This window comes from Gopherus evgoodei, chromosome 14 (assembly GCF_007399415.2).
Source record: "Gopherus evgoodei ecotype Sinaloan lineage chromosome 14, rGopEvg1_v1.p, whole genome shotgun sequence".
Taxonomy (NCBI): Eukaryota; Metazoa; Chordata; order Testudines; family Testudinidae; genus Gopherus; species Gopherus evgoodei.
In genome coordinates this window covers 10,509,026-10,529,376 of record NC_044335.1, presented here as the reverse complement: position 1 = coordinate 10,529,376, position 20,351 = coordinate 10,509,026, and the positions used below count along the sequence as shown (strand labels likewise).

The 20,351-nt window shown below is 46.6% G+C and overlaps 1 protein-coding gene across 1 annotated transcript in view; it reads left to right on the top strand.

Moving 5' to 3' along the window:
* Window positions 1-18,070, top strand: part of CDH26 (cadherin 26) — a 33,863-nt gene extending 15,793 nt beyond the window's left edge. The window contains 12 exon segments of the mRNA XM_030533343.1: window positions 321-449; window positions 4,451-4,636; window positions 4,823-5,091; window positions 5,676-5,818; window positions 7,385-7,618; window positions 8,265-8,486; window positions 12,636-12,766; window positions 14,689-14,757; window positions 14,913-14,966; window positions 15,945-16,031; window positions 16,749-16,931; window positions 16,933-18,070. Of these exon segments, the coding sequence (XP_030389203.1) occupies window positions 321-449; window positions 4,451-4,636; window positions 4,823-5,091; window positions 5,676-5,818; window positions 7,385-7,618; window positions 8,265-8,486; window positions 12,636-12,766; window positions 14,689-14,757; window positions 14,913-14,966; window positions 15,945-16,031; window positions 16,749-16,931; window positions 16,933-17,085 (1,860 nt within the window). The 3' untranslated portion in view covers window positions 17,086-18,070.
* Window positions 18,071-20,351: the final 2,281 nt, after the last annotated feature.

Genomic DNA, 20,351 nt, shown 5'->3' with positions numbered 1-20,351 from the left:
TATTTAGGTAAATTTAGATTCATATAGGAATCTCTGGAGTACGGAGAGATTCACAAGTATAAATACACCTCTACCTCGATATAACATGAATTCGGATAGAACATGGTGTGCAGCGCTCCGCAGTGGCGGGGCTGCGCGCTCCGGTGGATCAAAGAAAGTTCAATATAACGCGATTTTACCTATAATGCGGTAAGATTTTTTGGCTCCCGAGGACAGTGTTATATCAGGGTAGAAGTGTAGTTTAAAGGATCAATTTTGTAGCAGCAACCAGACACTTTTTCCCAACCTATATTTTGGAAGTTAATTAACTTGTTTTTCAGACTGCCAGCTCTTTCAAGCTTCTGATCAAAGCCAGAGACCATGGTACTCCACAAATGTCATCTACTGCAACAGTTAACATTGCCATTGAAGATACAAACAACCACCTGCCTGTATTCACCAAGGAAAATGTAAGGAAAAAGTGCACTACTTTACTGAATCATCCTGCCAGGTGCCGAGTACGCTCAGCGGCAAATTAAGAGTGCTTGGCACCTTGCAAGATCAAGCTAAACTACATATGGATGTGAGTTATTAACAAAACAGCACTAAGATTTGGGGGTTGTGATGGATACTCAGCTGAACATAAACTCCTAGTGCGACACTGTGGCCAAAAATGCTAATGACATCCTGGAATGCATAAACAGGGGAATCTTGAGTTGGAGTAGAGAGATTATTTTACTTCTATATTTGGCAATGTGTGCCTGCTGCTGGAATATTCTATCCAGTTCTGGTGCCCACAGTTCAAAAAGGATGTTGATATATTGGAGTGGGTTCAGAGAAGAGCCATGACAATGATTAAAAGCTTAGAAAACTGGCCTTTAATGATTGAGCTCCTTGAGTCTATTTATTTGGATTATCCAAGAGAAGGTTAAGGGTTGATTTGATGACATTCTATAAGTATCTGTCTGAGGTAACACATATATAATAATGGACTCTTCAGTCTAGCAGAGAAAGGGATAATATGTCTGGAAATTAAAGCTAGACAAATGCAGACTGGAAATGAGGCATACATTTTTATTGATGTGAGTAACTAACCATTGGAACAATTCATCTATTGCTGACAATTTTTAAATCAAGGTCGAGTGTTTTTCTAAAAGATCTGCTCTAGGAATTATTTTGGGCTTGTTATGCAGAGGTCAGACTAGATGATCAGAATGGTCCCTTCTGGCCTTGGCATCTATGATGTCAATAGAAATCTCTTAAATGTTGACAGGAAGACATTTGACAGGATGTCATCAATTTCAGTGGATTCCCATGAACTGATATTGGCTCCTCTAAAGGTTTTAGTGCCATTTCTGTAATCAGGTGCTATTAAAACAGCACTTACATGTTGTAGAAAAGTGGACTCACTGATGTCATGCCCTCTTTTGGCTGGGCGTGGCATAGCAGGATCTCTTCTTACCAATAGCCTCTCCGGCCTTGCCGCAGTCTGAGGCTTCTTGTGACTCAACCCTCTGGACAGGCCACGTTTAGTCCCATCTCTTCTGGAGTAACAGAGTCTGATAAACAATGGAGTGGCAACCTCAAGCCAACTCTCCATCCCAAGTCCTAACACAGTAGTCCTTCCACAAGTGGTCTCCAGGATCTTTTCTGGTGGCCAGTGTGGAAACCCAGACCCTCTTCTCCTCTGGGTTCCAGTCTAGGGACACTGTAGAAAGCAGCCAAGGTCCATCTATTCAGACTCCTTGCTGCCTCCCCGGAACCACTTCCATTCTCAGCCTGTCCACAGACCTTTCCTACCAGCCCCTTCCTGCACTCACTGTGCACCTGCATGTCTCTCAGGCACTCCCTTCTTTCAGGGCTCTGGCTTGCAGGATTCTTCCCCAGAGTTCTTTGCCAAATCCCAAACCAGAAGTACAATCTGACCCACTTCCATCCCTGCCAGGCTTGAATGTTAGTTCTTCACAAGTCTCCTTGGTACTCTACTTTTCAGCTGAACACTGACACCCCAGAGCTGCCTCCCGCAAATCTTGCCTTCATTTTGAGATGCACCACACAAACTAACTCTCCTCCTGTAGTTTTTCCCAATTCTCCTCTCTCCTGACTTCTATCAGACCATTCTCAGAGAGCAGGAACTCCCAGCCTCCTCTCTTCTGACTCTCTCTCTGAGTTTTCTCAGTCCTGACTCTCTTCCAGGTGGACCAGCTAATTGACCTACTTAGCACCTCTCTGGGTTCCGGGTTCCAGCTCCCAGGCTCTTGTTAATCTTTCCAATGCCAGTGTGGGGTTTACATCCCATTATACCTATGTTCTCAAATGCACATTATAGAGTCAATTAATTTTAATATAGCTGACAATTGGAAATGTTGATTGGATCACAACCAGAATTTTTTCACATAATGCCCTGTACACCTGGCTACTTATGTATCCTCTGTATATCCCATTGTAGAAGTTAAGTTTTGTTGAGTTGTATCTACTGTCAGGTCAGAGGATAAAACTGTCTCTAATACCGGCAGCAGGGTTCTCTCAGGAGGGGGCTTGCTATGACAATGGGACCAATTAACCAAGCTTGCCTAAAGAAAAGTGATTTTTAAAAGGGTTATGGATTAATCAACAATTGCCTTGGAATTCTGGAAAAGAGCTCAAACTTATGGCCAGAGTTGATCTGAGGAAGAGCCTGATGCGTGATGAGAACCTTGTTTGTGAACTGAACGTGTTGCTAAGTCCCTAGGCTGTTTTTTGCGTAAAAAATATTTTAGGTAGATGTAGTTCCTAGATGTCTCTGGAAGGAGGATAGTGAACAGCCTGGTCTGAGAGCTTTATAAAAAACCTAGAGTGATTTTGAGGAGAGTGGGACCAGTTTGGGTGTTTATTGTTTTGTTTCATGGTCAGGATCTTCCCTTTCCTTTTTCTTTTTCTTTCTGCTGAGTTACGAATCTCCCCAGGCTGATTACAACCTACTGGAATGCAGGGTCAATGTTCTTTGTGTTTAGCAATGCATCCTCCACTGTTGTGGTCCTGGAAAGCATCAGTGGGTAAGGAATGGTGTCCCTAGCCTCTATTTGTCAGAGGATGGAGATGGATGGCAGAATAGAGATCACTTGATCATTGCCTGTTAGGTTCACTCCCTCTGGGGCACCTGGCATTGGACACTGTTGGTAAACAGATACTGGGCTAGATGGACCTTTGGTCTGACTCGGTACGGCCGTTCTTATGTAATTGCTTTCTCTGCTGAACCCGAGGCTGAGAGAGAGGGGAACCCTACCTCATCCAAGAACTAAGGAAGTCCGGAACTCTTCTCCTGAAGCAGGCTTCCTGATCAATAAGGGACTAGAAATCCTCTCTGCTTGAGAAAGGAGCCATGACTTTAGTCTGAGCTGAAAGTAATTATAGCCACCCAACTACCACCCAATCTCCAACCAGCATGCTCTTTCCATTTCTCCTCTGCTATCTCCTCCTTTGTTGTTTGGTTTTGGGGAAAGCGTTCTGAAAAGCTTATAAATTAGCTGAGGATTTTAGGGTTCTAGTCCAGTTAATATTTTCCATTTGTGTATGAAAAATTAAAACTGGTTTTGTAACTTGCCTGTTCTAGTGACTGAAGGTGGGAGGCTTGACAGGGTATGTGTGGCTATTAATAAGTTAAGGTGCAGACCAGGAGAAAAGGGTTTTACATTGCAGCATTGGCCACAAAGTGCACAAAACAAACATCTGACTGACTTAGTCAGACCTCTACCTATGTAATTCACTCCCCAGGACTGTTTGCCAGAGTTTGAAAGCTTCAGGGCAAAAATGCGCCCTGTTCCAGTAGGTTTCTGCATGAAGTTTGGGCTTTGTGGGGATAAAACATGCTAGTTAAGTTCTATGGTTCTTTGTAGACATCGTGATTTGTTCACTCCACATAGGTATAAGCTTCCATGGTCTCTGGCAATGGATCGTTCTTTAGATAAGCTCCAGGATACAAGTGCTAGATTCCACCACCCTTAATCACGTTGAGTAGAACCTTGTTTCATGAGTAGTTTAATTGATATCAATAAGTTAGCTCGCAGAGTAAAGTGCTACTTTATGTGAGTAAGGGAGGCATCATTGAGCCCTAAACAAAAAATTTAAAATTACCTGCAGAAGATACAGAATCTGATGGAAGTAACTATTATTAGGGAGATATTTGCACTGTGCAGAATTATGTCCCCACCCAGATCTTCAGAGATTACTCAACCTCAGGCCATATCCACAGAGCCTCTGCCATCCTGGGGAACAGGATCCTGGAGGAAGCTGTAGGAGAGGGCCTAGTTGTGCATCTGCACTGGAGCTGCACTGCCAGGGAATAAGGATCCTAAAGCTAGTGCAGAGGAACAGGGCCTCTGTGAAATGGATCTTCAGGGCTTGGAAGTGTGATGGGAACCTGGATTGATGGACTAGTTCAATGTGATGATTCCTGGTTAGACATTGATGAGACAATCCTCTTTTTTTTCAGTATCAGTGGCAAATTGAAGAAGGCAAAGTAGGACCAGGCGTGTTAAGGCTCCAGGTGGAAGATCAAGATTCTCCAAACACACCTGCTTGGAGAGCAAAGTACAAAATAGTGAAAGGCAATGAAAAGGAACAGTTCATCGTTGAGACTGATCCCAAAACAAATGAGGGCATTTTAAGTGTTATTAAGGTAATATTACTGAAGCCGTAGATTTGATACAACATGGCATTTTGTAGCATGGACAGATTGATTATAATGTTAGTAGTTGGAGCTGCGTGTAAGTTGGGATCAGTTACTGCTCTCACTTATAGAGAGATGAACTTTCCACAGGAAAAGCCATAATTTCTAATGGAATCTTCTCTTTGGGGTTTGTAGCCTCTGGACCATGAAGGTGACTCGGAGAAGAGACTTGTCATTTCTGTTGAAAACGAAGAACCTTTATTTTCATGTCATAAAGGGAAACTGAGGAGCCTTCCTGTAGCCCCCATTAGTGTATCCGTGGCTGTGAAAGTCCTAGACAGAAATGATGCTCCTGAATTTCACCCTCCTACACTTGTTTTTCAAAAAGAAGAAGGCGTGAAGCCTGGGACGAGGCTTGGAAAATATTCTGCTGTAGATCCAGATGTGGTGCCAAATAGGATTAAGTAAGTGGAGACACTGTAAACCCTGAGCTGGGGAAATTGTTAAGGAACATAAAGGAAAGAGCGTTTTAACTTTAACAAAGAAATCTCTGCTTAGTGCAACTGTTCTAAACTGTATGTTGGAGCATTAGACTGACTGGATCCAGCCAACCCTCCAGACTTAGACAGAAAATATCTGGTTTTGCTTTTGGAATAGTAAAAATAATGATTCCAATAATACAGTGCTTGCTTGGTCAGAACTCCCATTGACTTCCTCCTTCTTGAACTGGAATGGAAACTAAATCATCCTCTCATCCTTAACAGTGGTTCCTCCAGGCTCTGGGTGATGCATATTAGCACTGGTGTGGGGGACCCTTGCATTGCCACTAGCTACACTGCAGATGTTTCGGCCAATAAAGAAAATTCAGTCCCTAGTGAAGCCATCTCATCACTTTTCATCAACAGGAAACACTAAACAAAGTGAAGTCCCAGAGTGGAAATATCTGAGGCTTAAAAAGATACCAGGAGATGTAATGGAACTTGTATTTGAGTGCCTAAGACATTTAAATAATTGCGTGGCCTTGGATTTTTTGTCTTGTTTTCTTCAGATACAAAGTAGTTCATGATCCAGCAGGGTGGGTGACTGTTGATGAGAACTCTGGCGTTATTACTGCCATGAAAGAACTTGATCGGGAATCCCCCTATGTGAACGACGGTGTTTACCCCATCATTATTCATGCCATAGATGATGGTAAGTTTTTTTGCTCAGATGGTAGCAAATGAGTCCATTTCTGAGTATGTGCTGTGAGCATTAGCACCACTGTAGAGAGGAATAACAGCTCCTGTTGCTGGAAAAATAGTTCCTGTTGAGGAAGAATGGGGTACTTGAGTCCATTGCACAGTGAATAAAGTCTTCACGTGCTGCTATGTGTCTGTAAGTCTTTCTTTTCAGGACTCCCTGATTGTTTTGTATCCAGAATGCTGCTCATTTGCGTATTTGTTCAGAGGATCAGATTTTCAGTGACACCTGTCAAATTCTCCAGGCACATGTGTGAAGGATAAAGGCACAACTATCATCACAATATAGCAAATAAACATTCAAAGAAAACTAATTTCCCAACAGCCTCCTGCTTAAACCCTTCCCACTCTAAAATGCGCTCCACTCTGTCTCCTAATCAGTGCCTCAAGTGAGCGCCTGGGAAAACAGGCCAGACTTGTACTGTGTCCTGAAGTTCACCAGATCTGAGCTCTAGAGGACCAAGGGAGTGTGACAAGTGGAAGCCTCCCTCAGTGAGAACGGCCTGCTACTAGCCTCACTTAGCAGATAAGGATGCAGTCAGCTCATCACTTCAGATGATTGCAGTTGTGTTGGGAGCTTGCAGAGGGAGAGGTGGGGCATTGCAGGTCTCAAACGACACCTCTGATTTTACCCAGACACTAATTAGCTGCAGTACAGATGACGGATTACATGGGTAGGGCAGTGCTAACAATCCCTCATGTACTGATGGGAACTGAGGTACAGAGATGGACTGACTTGCCCAAGCTCACACAAGAAATCTATGGCAGAGCAGAGAATTGAACCTTGGTGTTCCAAGTACTTGACCATCCACCTTCCTTTTGTACTTCCTTCTGTGATCTCATAATTGGGGCAGGAGACTTGGGGAATGAGAGGGAGGACTGTGTTCTAGTCCTAGCTGTGACCCTGCTGTGTGCCCTCTGATAATGCATCTAACTCCTTAGTATCTCAGCCCTGGTCTACACTACGGGTGGGGAATTGATCTAAGTTATGCAACTTCAGCTATGTGAGTAACGTAGCTAAAGTCAACATACTTAGTTCGACTTACTGTGGTGTCTTCACCACGGTAAGTCAACTGCTGCCACTCCCCCATCGATTCTTCTTGCACCTCTAGTGGCTCTGGAGTACACGAGTCGACGGGACAGGGCTCGGGGATTGATTTACCGTGTCTAGACTAGACGTGATAAATTGATCCCCGCTGGAGCGATCGCAGCCTGCCGATGCGGCAGGTAGTGTAGACATACCCTCAGCTAACCCATTTGGAAGAGGGGATGATGATATGTATCTAATTGACAGTAGTATCAAGGGTTAATTATTACTGGCTAATTGATTATTACTAATAAAGCATATTCTCAGGTTAAAGACACACTGTGAAATGATTGACTATGAATCTGAATGGAGGATCAGTACAGAAAATCCTAATGTCCTTACATCTTGCTAATGTATTAACTTGGGGACTAACAGGAAATGAACTGGGCAGAAGAATCATGTCAGATTGTTACCTCTGTTTTCTCCACCTAGGTATCCCACCACAGACGGGCACTGGCACCATTCTGCTTTACCTGTCTGACATCAATGACCACATGCCAACACTAGTCACGCGTTTCTTGGAAGTCTGTGACAAAGCAAGACTAACTCCTCTCATCATAAAGGCGGAGGATAAGGACTCCCATCCGTATGCCAGTCCTTTTACATTTAAACTCGCTGATGACTCAAAAAGTATAAAGCAAAACTGGAGATTAGGAAAGAGTTTTGGTAAATTCTTCCTCCCACACACTCTGTGAAACCCCTGCTCACTTTGTCATCCTGTCACTCTTTCACACAGGCATAGTCATGTTTACCATCTGTTATTTATTATCACTTCAGGGTTTTAAGTTCTGCACTCCTACCTCAGAGCAGATTCAGAGTAAATCCACTCTCACTTCAGTGGAGTCACTCCAGAGTTACACTGGAGTAACTCTGGAGGTCGGAATCCGCTTAGATGTCTTTTAATACAATTGTCCATGATTACAGGCTCAATAGGATTTTGCACCATTCAGCCTTCTGCTTTGAGGCCTCTAAAATCTCACATATGGCAAGAAACGGTTTTCCATTGGGATTATCGACACAGTAACTATGGAACTGAAGGCATTACACATATTGGAAAGTGATAGATCTATTTTAATGGACACAGTTATCAGATACAGGCAAGCACTAAAACACTGGCACATACAGTTATCCACTTTGCACACACTGTCTGGGTAGCAGTGTGTGCAAATTAAACACCAGATTGTGAACCGAACGTATAACTCAGAAGGGCTCAAAATGGGGAAAAAAGCCCTCCCTCCTCCATCAACACTGCTTTCAGGCTGTTTATTGCTTTTTACAAAAGGCTCAGGAGTTCTTGCCTTTCTTCTTTTAGGTGACTCAGTTGAACTTTTAAGGTTGAGAAACCTCCCACATGGAAAGTATTTGGTGCCTCTCCTAATTCTGGACAGGCAGGGATTCTCTATGAAGCAGAATCTGTCTGTGAGGCTCTGCCGTTGTCCAGATGGACGCGTATGCGAAGATCCGAACTCCGTGCAATTAAGTCTTGGAGGTGGCGCCATTGCTATGATTTTGGCAGCCCTCTTGTTATTTCTAGGTAAGATACCCTCCTAAAATTTACCCCTCACTTACTCATCACCTGGCTATAAGATGGGAACTGCAACCTATTAATATGTGGCATATAGTACCTGCCTTTAGAGGGAACAAGTGGCAGTAAAATGGCCGTTTGACTCTCTTAATATGTCTGAGTGCTGTAGAGGTGGAACTAAATAACTGCTCTTTTGTGTCACCACCATTCAGTGGTCACAGCAGATGATCTGTAGCCCTATTACATTCTGGAGCCACCTTCATCGTGCAATGGGAACCATAGCTGTGCTCTTGTAATGACTACTGCAGTCTTTTCATCTCCAGCAACCAAGAGAACAGTCTGTTAAATTATTTGGCAGAAATGCCATGATGTGCAGCACAATGGCAGATGATAGCCAGTGCTGACAAATGAAGGGTAATGGACCTTGGAAGGGATTATTTAAATAACCCATCTACATTTGGGAGGGGTGAGGGACATTCTAAATTAGCTGTAGCATCTCAGGAGAAGGACCTGGGCTTTATTGTGGAGAACTCAGTGGAAACCTGTGTTCAGCGTGCAGTCATGATCGAAAAAGCAACATTAGGCTGTATGAAGAGTGGGTTAGAAAGTAACACTATCAGTCCTACAATGGTATCCCAGGAGTAACCTGGGACACTTTCATCTGGAACAGTGTGTTTGTCTCAAAAGTATAATGAAAACAGAAAGGGTCCAGAGATGAGCAGTGGAAATGAACAGTCCTGGGAAGTCTTCCATCTGAGGAGAAAATGAAAAGCTCAGGGCAGCGTATTTTAGAGAGGAGATGAGATAAGGCGGAGTGTGAAATGTATGTCATGCTCCTGCTGACCGTTTCGTGTATTAGTATAGGGGACCTCCAATGAAATGGAAAGGCAGGACACTTGAAATGAATAAAAGGGAATTCTCTCTTTTACAGCATGTAGTTAACCTGTGGAACTCATGGCCACATGCCAACATTAGTCACACGTTCATTAGAACGATATCATTGAGGCCAAGAAGAGTTCTGTAGGAAGACAGAAAATTTGAGTAGAATGTAGGCACTTACAAGGATAGTGAGAAGATTCCTGGATGAAGTTAAAATGTATAAGGCTAAAACTTTTGGCATTAGCCAAGCCCTAACTGATTGGGAATAGATATGCAGTGTTGTAGCCCTGTCAGTCCTAGGATATTAGAGTAACAATATCTCTTGTTGGGCCAACTTCTGTTAGTGAAAGAACCAAACTTTCGAGCTTACACAGAACTCTTCTTGAGGTCTAGGAAACGTATTTAGCTGTGACACTCAGTACAAGGTTGAACAGATCGTTTAGCCTAACACAGATTTCAAGGGACCTCCCATCACTGGGGGAAAGGAAAAGGGGGAAGCTGGGAGTGGGGTAGGTTTTGCTGGTGAGTTATAGATTGTTTTAATAAACCATAAATCCAGTGTCTCTATTTAATCCATGATTTTTAGTGTCTAGAAAGTTATGAATTTAAGCTCCCGGGCTTGTCTTTTGATGGTGTTGTGCAGGTTTCTTTTGAGGATGAGGACAGAGAGGTCAGATATAGCATGATCACTTTGTGAAAAGTGTTCACCCACAGTGATGGGGTGTTTTTTGTCTTATTTTCCTGTGTGAGTTCATTCAAGATGGTAGTGATTGTTGGTTTCACTCACATAGTTATAATTGGGCATGTTAGTGCACTGAATGAGGTATACAATGTATTATAATAGCAATGGAGATAGGGGTTGATCATAGCAGCAGTGGAGATATGTCTGCAGGTTTCGCATCTGTTTTGGCAGGGTCTGGTGCAGCTGTGAGTTGGTATGTCCTAGTCGGCGGGGAGCTTGCTTCTGATGCTGAGCTTGGAGAGGCTGGGGGATTGCTTCAAGGCCAGCAGAGGGCATTCAGGAAAGATTTCTTTCAGGATGGGTTCCCACTGAGCATGGGTTTATTTATTTGATTCCTCCTATGGGTTCCAGTAAGGGGTGGTAGGTGACAGGGAAAGGTGTGGGGGCAGGTGGTGTTTTATTTCTGTATTGAAGTAGGTTCTCTCAGGGCTGGTACCATAATGTGATCCACTTCTCTGGTGGAGTGTTCTTGTTTGGTAAAGACAGTTTTCAGTGCGCTAAAGTGTATATCCTGGACTTTCTCCTTAGAGCATATTCTGTGGTATCTGAGTGCCTGGCTGTAGATAACTTTCTCGGTGTGTTTGAGGTGGTTGCTAGATTTGTGGAGGAAAGCGTGGTGATCTGTGGGTTTCTTGTACATAGTTGTCTGTAGGGTTCCATTGTTGAAACTGACTCTGCTGTCCAGGAAGTTGATGCTAGTGTGGGAGTTTTCCAGAGAGAATTTAATGGACAGATGGTGGCTGTTGAAGTTGTGGTGGAAATCTAGGAGGAATTTTAGGTCATCTATCCAGAGGATGAAAATATTATAGACATATCTTAAGTTTATCAGTGGTTTTCTGGTGCATTTGTCCAGGAATTCTTCAAGTGGCCCATGAAGAGGATGGCATATTGGGAAGCCATGCTAGTACCCATGGCTGTTCCCATGGTTTGAACAAAATGTTTGTTGTTGAATGTAAAGTTGTTATGGGTCAAGATGAAATGGATGAGTTTAGCAATGTGTTCAGGGTAGAGATCTGAGTATTGTCCAGCGTCTTGTAAATATTTGAGGCAGGCAGCAATGCTGTCATTGTGTGGGATGTTGGTGTATAAAGAAGTGACATCCATGGTGGCAAAGATGGTGTCCTGAGGGAAATTGTTGATGTTCTGGTGTTTGTGGGTTGGTTGTGTCTTAAAGGAAGTCTTTTTGTGTGGTGACTGATTTGAAGATGGTTTCTAAGGGCTTGTCTACATCACAAAGTTGCAGCGCTGGTGAGGGGGTTACAGCGCTGCAACTTAGGAGGTGTACACATCTGCAGGGCATCACCAGCGCTGCAACTCCCTGTTTGCAGCGCTGGCCGTACTCCCGTTTTGTCTCGGGTGTAGAGGATCCAGCGCTGGTGATCCAGCGCTGGTAATCAAGTGTAGACACTTACCAGCGCTTTTCTTGACCTCCGTGGAATAAGCAGGTATCCCAGCATACCTGAGGAAGCCTCTGGTAATCAAGCTGGTCTCCTTCCCCGGTTTGCTCTCGCGTTCCCCGAACCCCGAGCAAGCAGGTCTCCTTCCCTGCGGTTTGCAGGGTGGTTCGGGGAACGCGAGAGCAAACCGCGGCGAAGCTGGTCTCCTTCCCCGGTTTGCTCTCGCGTTCCCCGAACAAGCAGGTCTCTTTCCCTACGGTTTGCAGGGTGGTTCGGGGAACGCGAGAGCAAACCGCGGCGAAGCTGGTCTCCTTCCCCAGTTTGCTCTCGCATTCCCCGAACCCCGAGCATGCAGGTCTCCTTCCCTGCGGTTTGCAGGGTGGTTCGGGGAACGCGAGAGCAAACCGCGGCGAAGCTGGTCTCCTTCCCCGGTTTGCTCTCGCGTTCCCCGAACCCCCCTTGAAGCCGCCCAACAGCGCTGCAGTATGGCCACATCTAACACCACTTGCAGCGCTGGTTGCTGTAAGTGTGGCCACTCTGCAGCGCTGGCCCTATACAGCTGTACTAATACAGCTGTAACAACCAGCGCTGCAAAATTTTAGATGTAGACATACCCTAAGAGTCTGAATATTCCTTCACTGAGAGTACCGTTGCCAGATATAATGTGTCTGCCTGGGTTCCCTTGTTTTGTATCTTGGGAAGCATGTAGAAGGTCCCAGTGGTGGGTTCTTGGGGGATGAGTTTGTAGAGTTTCTCTTGGAGTTGTTTGGGAGAAGGATTTGATGATATCCTTAAATTCCTGTGGTGTGGCGTCTTTGAGTTCTTTATAGTAGGTGGTGTTGGAGAGTTGATTAGACAGAAATTTCCCATAGAGGAAGGTTACTCCACAATTGCCTGTTGCGGGGTTTCTCGCATCTTCCTTTGAAACAGCTGGAGCTGGCCATTGTCAGTGACAGGATGTTGTGCTAGCTGGACCCCTGGTATAGTCCAGTCTGATGTTTCTTATGTCTGAAACATGAATTAATGAATGATATGAAATCTGACCTCTACATTCATAGAGCTCAATGAGGTGCCAGCAGGGCTGCTTTGAAAGGCTGTGAGGTGTCAGTAGTAGCTCTGGTCATTCTTTTCCTGTTTCAGTGGCAGGCTGTCTTGTGCTGCAGTGTTCATGTGGGTCTGAAAACAGGAAAAGCCAAGCCCATCTCCCTTTTGAAGAAGGCATCCAGACTTTAATCAAGTACAATGAAGAGTGTGAAAACGTTTTGTCCCAGGTGGGCAGTCGAGCTATATCCACTTTCCTATTGTGAGCATCCTGCCAACTCGACATCTGTCTGCCCAGATTATCAACCATCTGGTCTTATCACTCATGTCTCCTGTCATTTGGTTTTGAGCAGAACGCTCCTCCCTTTCTCAGCAGAATGTGGCAGGGAAATGACCTGCTGTATGGTATTGGGTTATCCAGGTAATGAGGACTAACTCTGATGCATCCTCTGCCATTCCAATGGTTTTCTGGGTAACCTTCTTCGTGGACACCTCATCCCGTTGGAATGTATTAACAAGGCAGACCTGGTGCTTTGCTGAGGAAAGATTTGAGTGGCTCCTCTGTCTCTATTTGACATGTGATACCTGCCTGTTTAGTGAGAACAGGGAAATAACAGATGACATGAAGAAGGGCAGGGGCTGCAAAATATCTGTTAGGAGCCAATAAGGATTAATAGTCCTTTGTTCTGTACATTTAATGAATGCACGTCTCCATCTCTGCCCTCGGCAGGTTATGCCAGATTATGCTAGCCAACTCTCTACATGTGCAGAAGTTAGAAAAGGAAAACAAATGTCTGAGGTAGCCACTTGTTTGTTTATACATTCTTGTAAATGGAGTGGTCCCTTTTTAACACCCTAAGTAGATATTAGAATTGGAAGGACTTCAGGAGGTCATCTAGTCCAACCCCCTACTCAAGGCAGGACCAATCCCCAGACAGATTTTTGCCCCAGTCCCTAAACGGCCCCCTCAAGGATTAAACTCACAGCTCTGGGTTTAGCAGGCCAATGCTCAAACCACTGAGATATTGTCATGCTGTCTGGAGTAGCTCACAATTGTGAGCCTACTTCAGGGCAGACTGTCGGAAAACAGGGCAGTTACCCCAAGCTGGTAGTATGGTTAGATTTCACCAAATCAGTAACAAATGTGAACTCCTGGATTGCTATATCAGTCTTAGCATGGAGTCACAGACAGTCCCCGTAGATTCTCCAGCCACCCAGACAAACTGGACTTTGTGATAAAAGGTCACAAATCAAAAACAGACCACATCAGGCTGCTCCCAGTCCCAAGAGACCAGTCACTTATCCCATATCGATTGGTACTCCAGATCTTACACCAAAGATAACACTGGCAGCCAATTCTATAGTAAAGTAAACCACACTGCCAGTTTCCCAAAAGTCTTCTCAGATTGTCTCTGGGGATCTCTGCTTTGCATCAGGTACACTTCTCTGTAAGGGTCCAAGCAGTCCAGAGATCAAGGGTCTTTCCTTGAATCCATCTCCTGACAGAAAACAAGCTGACAGTGTCTCTATCCATTTGGGCTTTTCCTCTGACAGTGAGAGAGGAATGAATTTTGAATCCTTGACCTCCGGTCATCACATACTATGGCCACTTGATTTGAAATTAACACTTTTCTGTCAAAGTCCTTCATTAGCATTCCACAAGGCTTCTTTGAAGAGTTATTTAGTTACAGGGGTATTTACAATGTAAATGTTTGCAATTACATTATAACAGGATACAGATAGGTAAAAAAGAATGCATGTAACATCCCTTTTTCATGATGCTTAAATGCCAAATACATTCTTATATATTCAACAATTACTTTGGTCAATACTAATAAACAAGTGAATTGACCTGGGGCTTTGGCATGAGCTGGCACCTGGTCTGCCAACATCACACATGTGCCTAATACATGGCCTATGACATGAACCAGAGTGAAAAGAATAACTAAGACAGCCCTATTTGAAAATAATAACCCTGTAAGTAAAATGAAATTGCACTGCCATTCTGAGCACTGTGCTTAGTCACTTATTTTCTGAGGCTGACATTTCTCAAGCTTAGTCTCCATTCAGAATAAAACTATTTCCCGTTACAAGATTCTTAACTATCCAGCCAGGTATTTTAGTGATGTGAGCTTGTTGTTTGTCATTGTAGGATGTAAATGGAATGGCACCATCTCTCTCCCTTACATCCAGTCGAGGACACTCTGACCAAGGTCTATGTGTAAGTAAACTCTACAAACTAGCATAGAGTATTGGGGGGAGGGTGAAGAAGGGGGGAATGGTGGAAGGGATGAGAGGTTAACTGTGATGGGTTTTATTAACCCCTAATAACTTTCCTGGAATCATACAACAGTTCCCTGTGTTTATTTTTTAAAGAGTGCCAGTACAATGGTCCAGGCCAGACCAGTAAGTGACAACCACAGTTCCCACGTAAGTAGAATGCCTTTCACTGTGTTATGCTCACTAATGGGCTCCACAAACTCTGTCTGTCTGGGGACAGGTTAGAAAAAAAATTCAAAGCATAGCACCTTTATTTTCATAGCATAACCCTGAATCGGTAAGCCTCACTTAAAATATTAGGACATTGCAAGTAATGACTACTTGTGTGAGTAAATATTGGCAGGATCAGGTCCTGTCTTTGGTGTCTTTAACTGAAAGGAATGCTATGAATTATGATGATTCACCATGTTTTTGGTGGTCCCAAGACTGGGGCCCATCGTGCTAGGCACTGTGCAAACACAGAGTAGCAGCTGGTCCCTGCCCAGTGAGCTTGCAATCGACAAGACACATGAATGCCTACAGACCCCAGTCACTGGTGAGCAGGATTGAACCAGGGACCTCTGGAGTTTAGTGCATGAGCCCCTACCGCATGAGCTAAAAGCTACCTGGCTGTTAGCGAGGGCTGTAGGGCACACTAATTTTTACCTCTCTCTCTAAGTGGTCTCAGCACCACTAGATGGGACAGAACACCACACCCAGGAACTGTGTAGGTTACATACTCCCCTAGCTGAGGAAGCGTGTCCTGAGCATCAGAATCTTCCCAGTTGAAATCCCAGACAAGCCCCCACTTGTAACGCCGACAGATCCTGGTTATCGGCGGGCAGGATCGAGGTGGGGACCTTTGGAGCTTAGTGTATGAGCCTGTACCGCATGAGCTAAAAGCCAACTGGCTGTTAGTGAAGGCTATAGGGCAGACTCATTTTTACCTCTCTCTCTATAAGTGGTCTTGGTGCCACCAGATGGGACAGAACACCACACCCAGGAGGTGTGTGGGTTACACCTGCACAGGAGAAATGGCTATAACATACAATAAAAGCTGAGGAATTTGTTCAGACCAGAATGACACTTGTAAAATCTTGATGGAGGGCTATGGCCTTGCTGAGGTCCAATGCTATGTCTCTCTTTCAGGCGGTCTACAATTCTAGGCGCGTGGAGACACTCCACAGAAGACCCCTCACTGTGACTGTAGAAACAGTGGGTGAAATGTTGAATCAGGTAGGGAATGGCTGGTTTTGAACTCCTCAGCATTGTCAGTGGGTCCTGGCTGTGGAACACGGTTTGCCATGGGAACTTTCTAGTTTGGCTGCAGCTGCTTATAGGAGAGACACACCTTCCAGGAATGGGAAAAAGGGCTAGGGTGTGTGAAATGGGCATTAACTCGCAGCAGAATCCGAACCCCTGGCTGAGAGCAAGGTACACAAGCTGGGGGAGTGTGAGGAGGGGTCACTTACAACGATCTCTGAGCCTTTGCTGAAGATTTAGTGTCTCCAGCACTTCTTGCTGTGCCATTCTGGTTACCTACAAGTTACCTGGACACTTGCGTGTCCGCCACATGTGCACCTTTTCCTGGACAGGCCCTGGGTGCTGCAGTGCTTCCCGTGGTAGGTGCATGAGTAAAGACAGGTTCCTTGCTCTTTCCGTTCTGTGTTGGCTGGGGAACTTGTAATTTTTCATGCTTTTTGGATTTCTTCTGATAGCTTCCCAGTGCTATTGTATTGCAGCGCTGCTCCCAGGGCGCTCTTTGGCATAGTTGATGTGCCTTAAAGGAGCTGGCTGGTTGGGTGGGAGTGACTAGTGTTTCTTACAGTATCACCCTGGGACTTCTTGCTAACCTGCTACTTAAAATGAATCCCACTGGCTTCCAAAGGGATGTGAGAGATGGAGTCTCCAGGGAGATTTTGTTTTCTTTTTTGTACTCTTTCCCTTCCTCAGAGGCTCTATCACTTCAGCAACCTGGAGGAGGACATAGTCACTTACCAACCTCACACCTATGCTGAGGAGGGAATGCTAGAGAGAAGCGACTCTTTCAGGTCCCTGCTCATTGACGACAATGAACTGCCCAAGGATTTCTTGGATGCCCTGGGACCAAAGTTCATTGCTCTGGGTGAAATCTGCCAGAAGTGATTTCAGTCACAGCCACTCTCATAGGAACCATGGAATGGTGTGGACCTTCCCAAACAGGTTTGGAAGAGACTCAACCCAAGCACAAACATCTGCTGACCTTTGGTGGCACTCTCCTACAGGGAATGTCCCCAGAGTTACACTATAAACAGAGCCGGGCAGTGGTCTGGATTTGTATTGTTTCTGTTTAAACTTGATGGTGGGTCGCTCCCCTTTGGGTTCTCTGCCTGGCTTGACAGGCTCTTAGTTGTCAGCAGAGAGCTCTTTCTTTTAGAACAGTTACTCCAACTCTCTTTGAGCTGAAGAGACTGAAGTGTAGGTCCAGTCTGGTCAGGTCCTAGGCATCAAGCATCCCTATCCGCCTGCAGTCAGCAGGTCTCCCCTTTCTGATCAAGGGCTCAGTGCTTTCCTTGAATGTTTCCTTATGAGGATACATTTTAAAGATGGAGGGATCTAGAATAAAATTGATCTGGGGCCCAGATCCTCAGACATTTAGGTGCCTAACTCCAACTAAAATCAATGGGAGTTCGGTTGCTAAGTATCGTGAGGGTCTGGACTTTGGAAGCTAAGCCCCATTTTCAGAAGTGACTTCGGACACTTCAGAAAATGTTCCTGCTAATTGTTGTAGAAGCAGGACCCATTGTGCAGGGAGTTGACCACTCACAGAACTTAGTCATCAGAGGCAGTCGGTTATAGTCACTGCTGTTCACTGAGTCAAAGGCAACTGTAACTTTCATCCCCCAACAACTAACTCATGTGGTGTTTTGTTGAATGATGACCCCCGACCCCGCACAGTGGAGTTGTCACCCAGGGCCTCTCAAGCTGAAAGCAGGAGCCTCTGCTGCCAAATGCAAAGGCCTAAAAGCCCAGCTCAGCAAAGCATTTAAACATGCACTTGACTTCAATTAAATGGCTCACGTGTTTAAAGCAATAGGACTGTTGATGCGTTCAAAGTACATGCTTAAGCACCTTGCTGAATCAGGGCCTACGCCTAATAGCCAGGAGAAGCAGCTGATCCATAAACCTCTTATATGGCCTTTCTGCTACAGGGGGACAAAGACCGACAACAGGGGTAGGCAACCTTTCAGAAGTGGTGTGCCGAGTCTTCATTTATTCACTCTAATTTAAGGTTACGCGTGCCGGTAATACATTTTAATGTTTTTTAGAAGGTCTCTCTCTACAGGTCTATAAATTATATAACTAAACTAGTGTTGTATTGTAAAATAAACAAGATTTTCAAAATATTTAACAAGCTTCATTTAAAATTAAATTAAAATGTTGATCTTATGCCGCCAGCCCGCTCAGCCTGCTGCTGGTCTGGGGTTCTGTTCACCTAGGCCGGCAGTGGGATGAGTGGGGCCTGCAGCCAGGACCTCAGCTGGGAAGGGTCTGGCAGCCAGAACCCCAGACCGGCAGCGGGCTGTGCAGGGCCTAGAGCCGAGACCCCAGACCGACAATGGGCTGAGCGGCTCAGCCTACTGCCGCTCAGGGGCTCCATCCGCCGGCTCCTGCCAGCCTGCATTCTGGCTGCCAGACCCTCTCAGCCCGCTGCCGGTCTGGGGTCCCGGCCCTCCCCACATACAGTGGGTACCTACCTTCTCCCTGGTTCTGGCCCATTCTCTTCCTCTCTCTGCATTGAGCTGAGGGTGGGAGTGGACCGAGCACAGGGCTGGGTGTGGAGGGTCTGGCCAGGAGCTAGAATGAGGGAGGGGGCTCAGGGTTGGGGCAGGAGGTTTGGGTGTGGAGGCACTTACCTGGTCAGCTGCTATTTGGTGTGAGGGGTGCAGGTGGGTATGTGAGTGGGGGTGCAGAAGCTCCCGTTTGGTCCTCAGGGTGGGGGTGGGGATCTGCGGGGTGCATGGGATGTAGGGGGGGCTGGGGATGTGTGGGGTGCAAGAGTCAGGGCTGGGGTGAAGAAGTCAGAGGGCTGGGTGGTAGAGGGCTCAGGGCAGGGGCATGGGGTGTGTGTGGGGGTGCAGAGCTCAGGGCAGAGGGCTGTGTGGGGGGGGCGGGGGTTAGGGCTCAGGGCAGAGGGCTGGGTGACTGCCCCCCCCCAGAAGCCCCAACCCCTCCGCTCCTTGTCCCAACTACCCCCTCCTGGGACCCCACCCACTATCTAAGCCTCCCTGTCCCTTGTCCCCTGACTGCCCCCCAGGACTCTATCCCCTACCTGTCTCCTGACTGCTCCAATCCTTATCCACACCCCCATCCCCAGACAGAACCCCCTGGACTCCCATGCCTCTCTAGCTGCTACCTGCCCCCTGACAGGACCCCCAGAATTCTGGACCCATACAACCCCCCCACCCGCTCCCTGCCTGCCCCAACCCCTCTCCACACCCCTACCTCCTGACAGCCCCCCCCAGAACTCCCGACTCATCCAACCCCCCCAGCTCCTTGTCCCCTGACCACCCCCTCCAGAGACACCCCCCCTCGGACCCTCCTTGCTCCCTGTCCCCTGACTGCCCTGACCCCTATCTAGCCCTCACCCCCTAACATACCCCAGGACTCCCATGCCTCATGCACCCCTGCTGCTCCCTAACTGCCACCTCCAGAGACCCCTGCCCTTAACCACCCCCCTGGGATCCCACCCCCCCATCCACCCACCTTGCTCCCTGTCCCCTGACTGCCCCCACCCCTTATCCAGCCTCCCCAACCCCAAACCCAAACCCCTTACCATCAGGCTCCCCGCTCATCCGGAGTTTTGTCGCTGCCACGTGCACACAGCCCCGCCCCTCAGAGTGCTGTGCGCATTGCGGCGTTGCTCTGAATGAGCCGGGAACGGTTTGCTGTCCCCATGGAGCCAAATGTTGCCCCGCGGGAGCGTGCAGCCCCGGCCCCCAGAGCATTGTGCGTGCGGCGGCAGGGCTCCAGGGGAAGTGGGGGAAGACGGGGGAGGGGCCGGCGGCTTGCTGCGCTCAGCCGGACGCTTCGGCCAGGCAGCGTGGACCCTGCAGCTTGTCGCATTGGCAGGATTTTTAATGGCACACTGGAGTCCCGGCAGGCTCCAGCGTGCCATTAAAAATCGACTCGCGTGCCGCCTTTGGCATACGTGCCATAGGTTGCCGACCCCTGGTCTAGACAGTATTTGGTCCTGCCATGAGTGCAGGGGACTGGACTCAATGACCTCTCGAGGTCCCTTCCAGTCCTAGAGTCTATGAATCTATGAATCCACCCAGGAGTTTTTTTGGCTGAGTATTCTTTTGGGTAGGGGAGTGAGTGTGAGTGTGTGTGTGTGTGTGCACGTGTGTGTAGAGAGATCACACAGAAACTGAGATCAGACAGGAACAGGCTGAGTGAGAGAGACAGCCTGAAGGAGCAGCTGAAAGCATGGTAGCTGACTTTGGAAGAAACCTGAAAAGAAATTTTGGGTCAGAGGTGCAGGCTGAAATGAGAGCTCTTGGTGCTCTGAGCAAA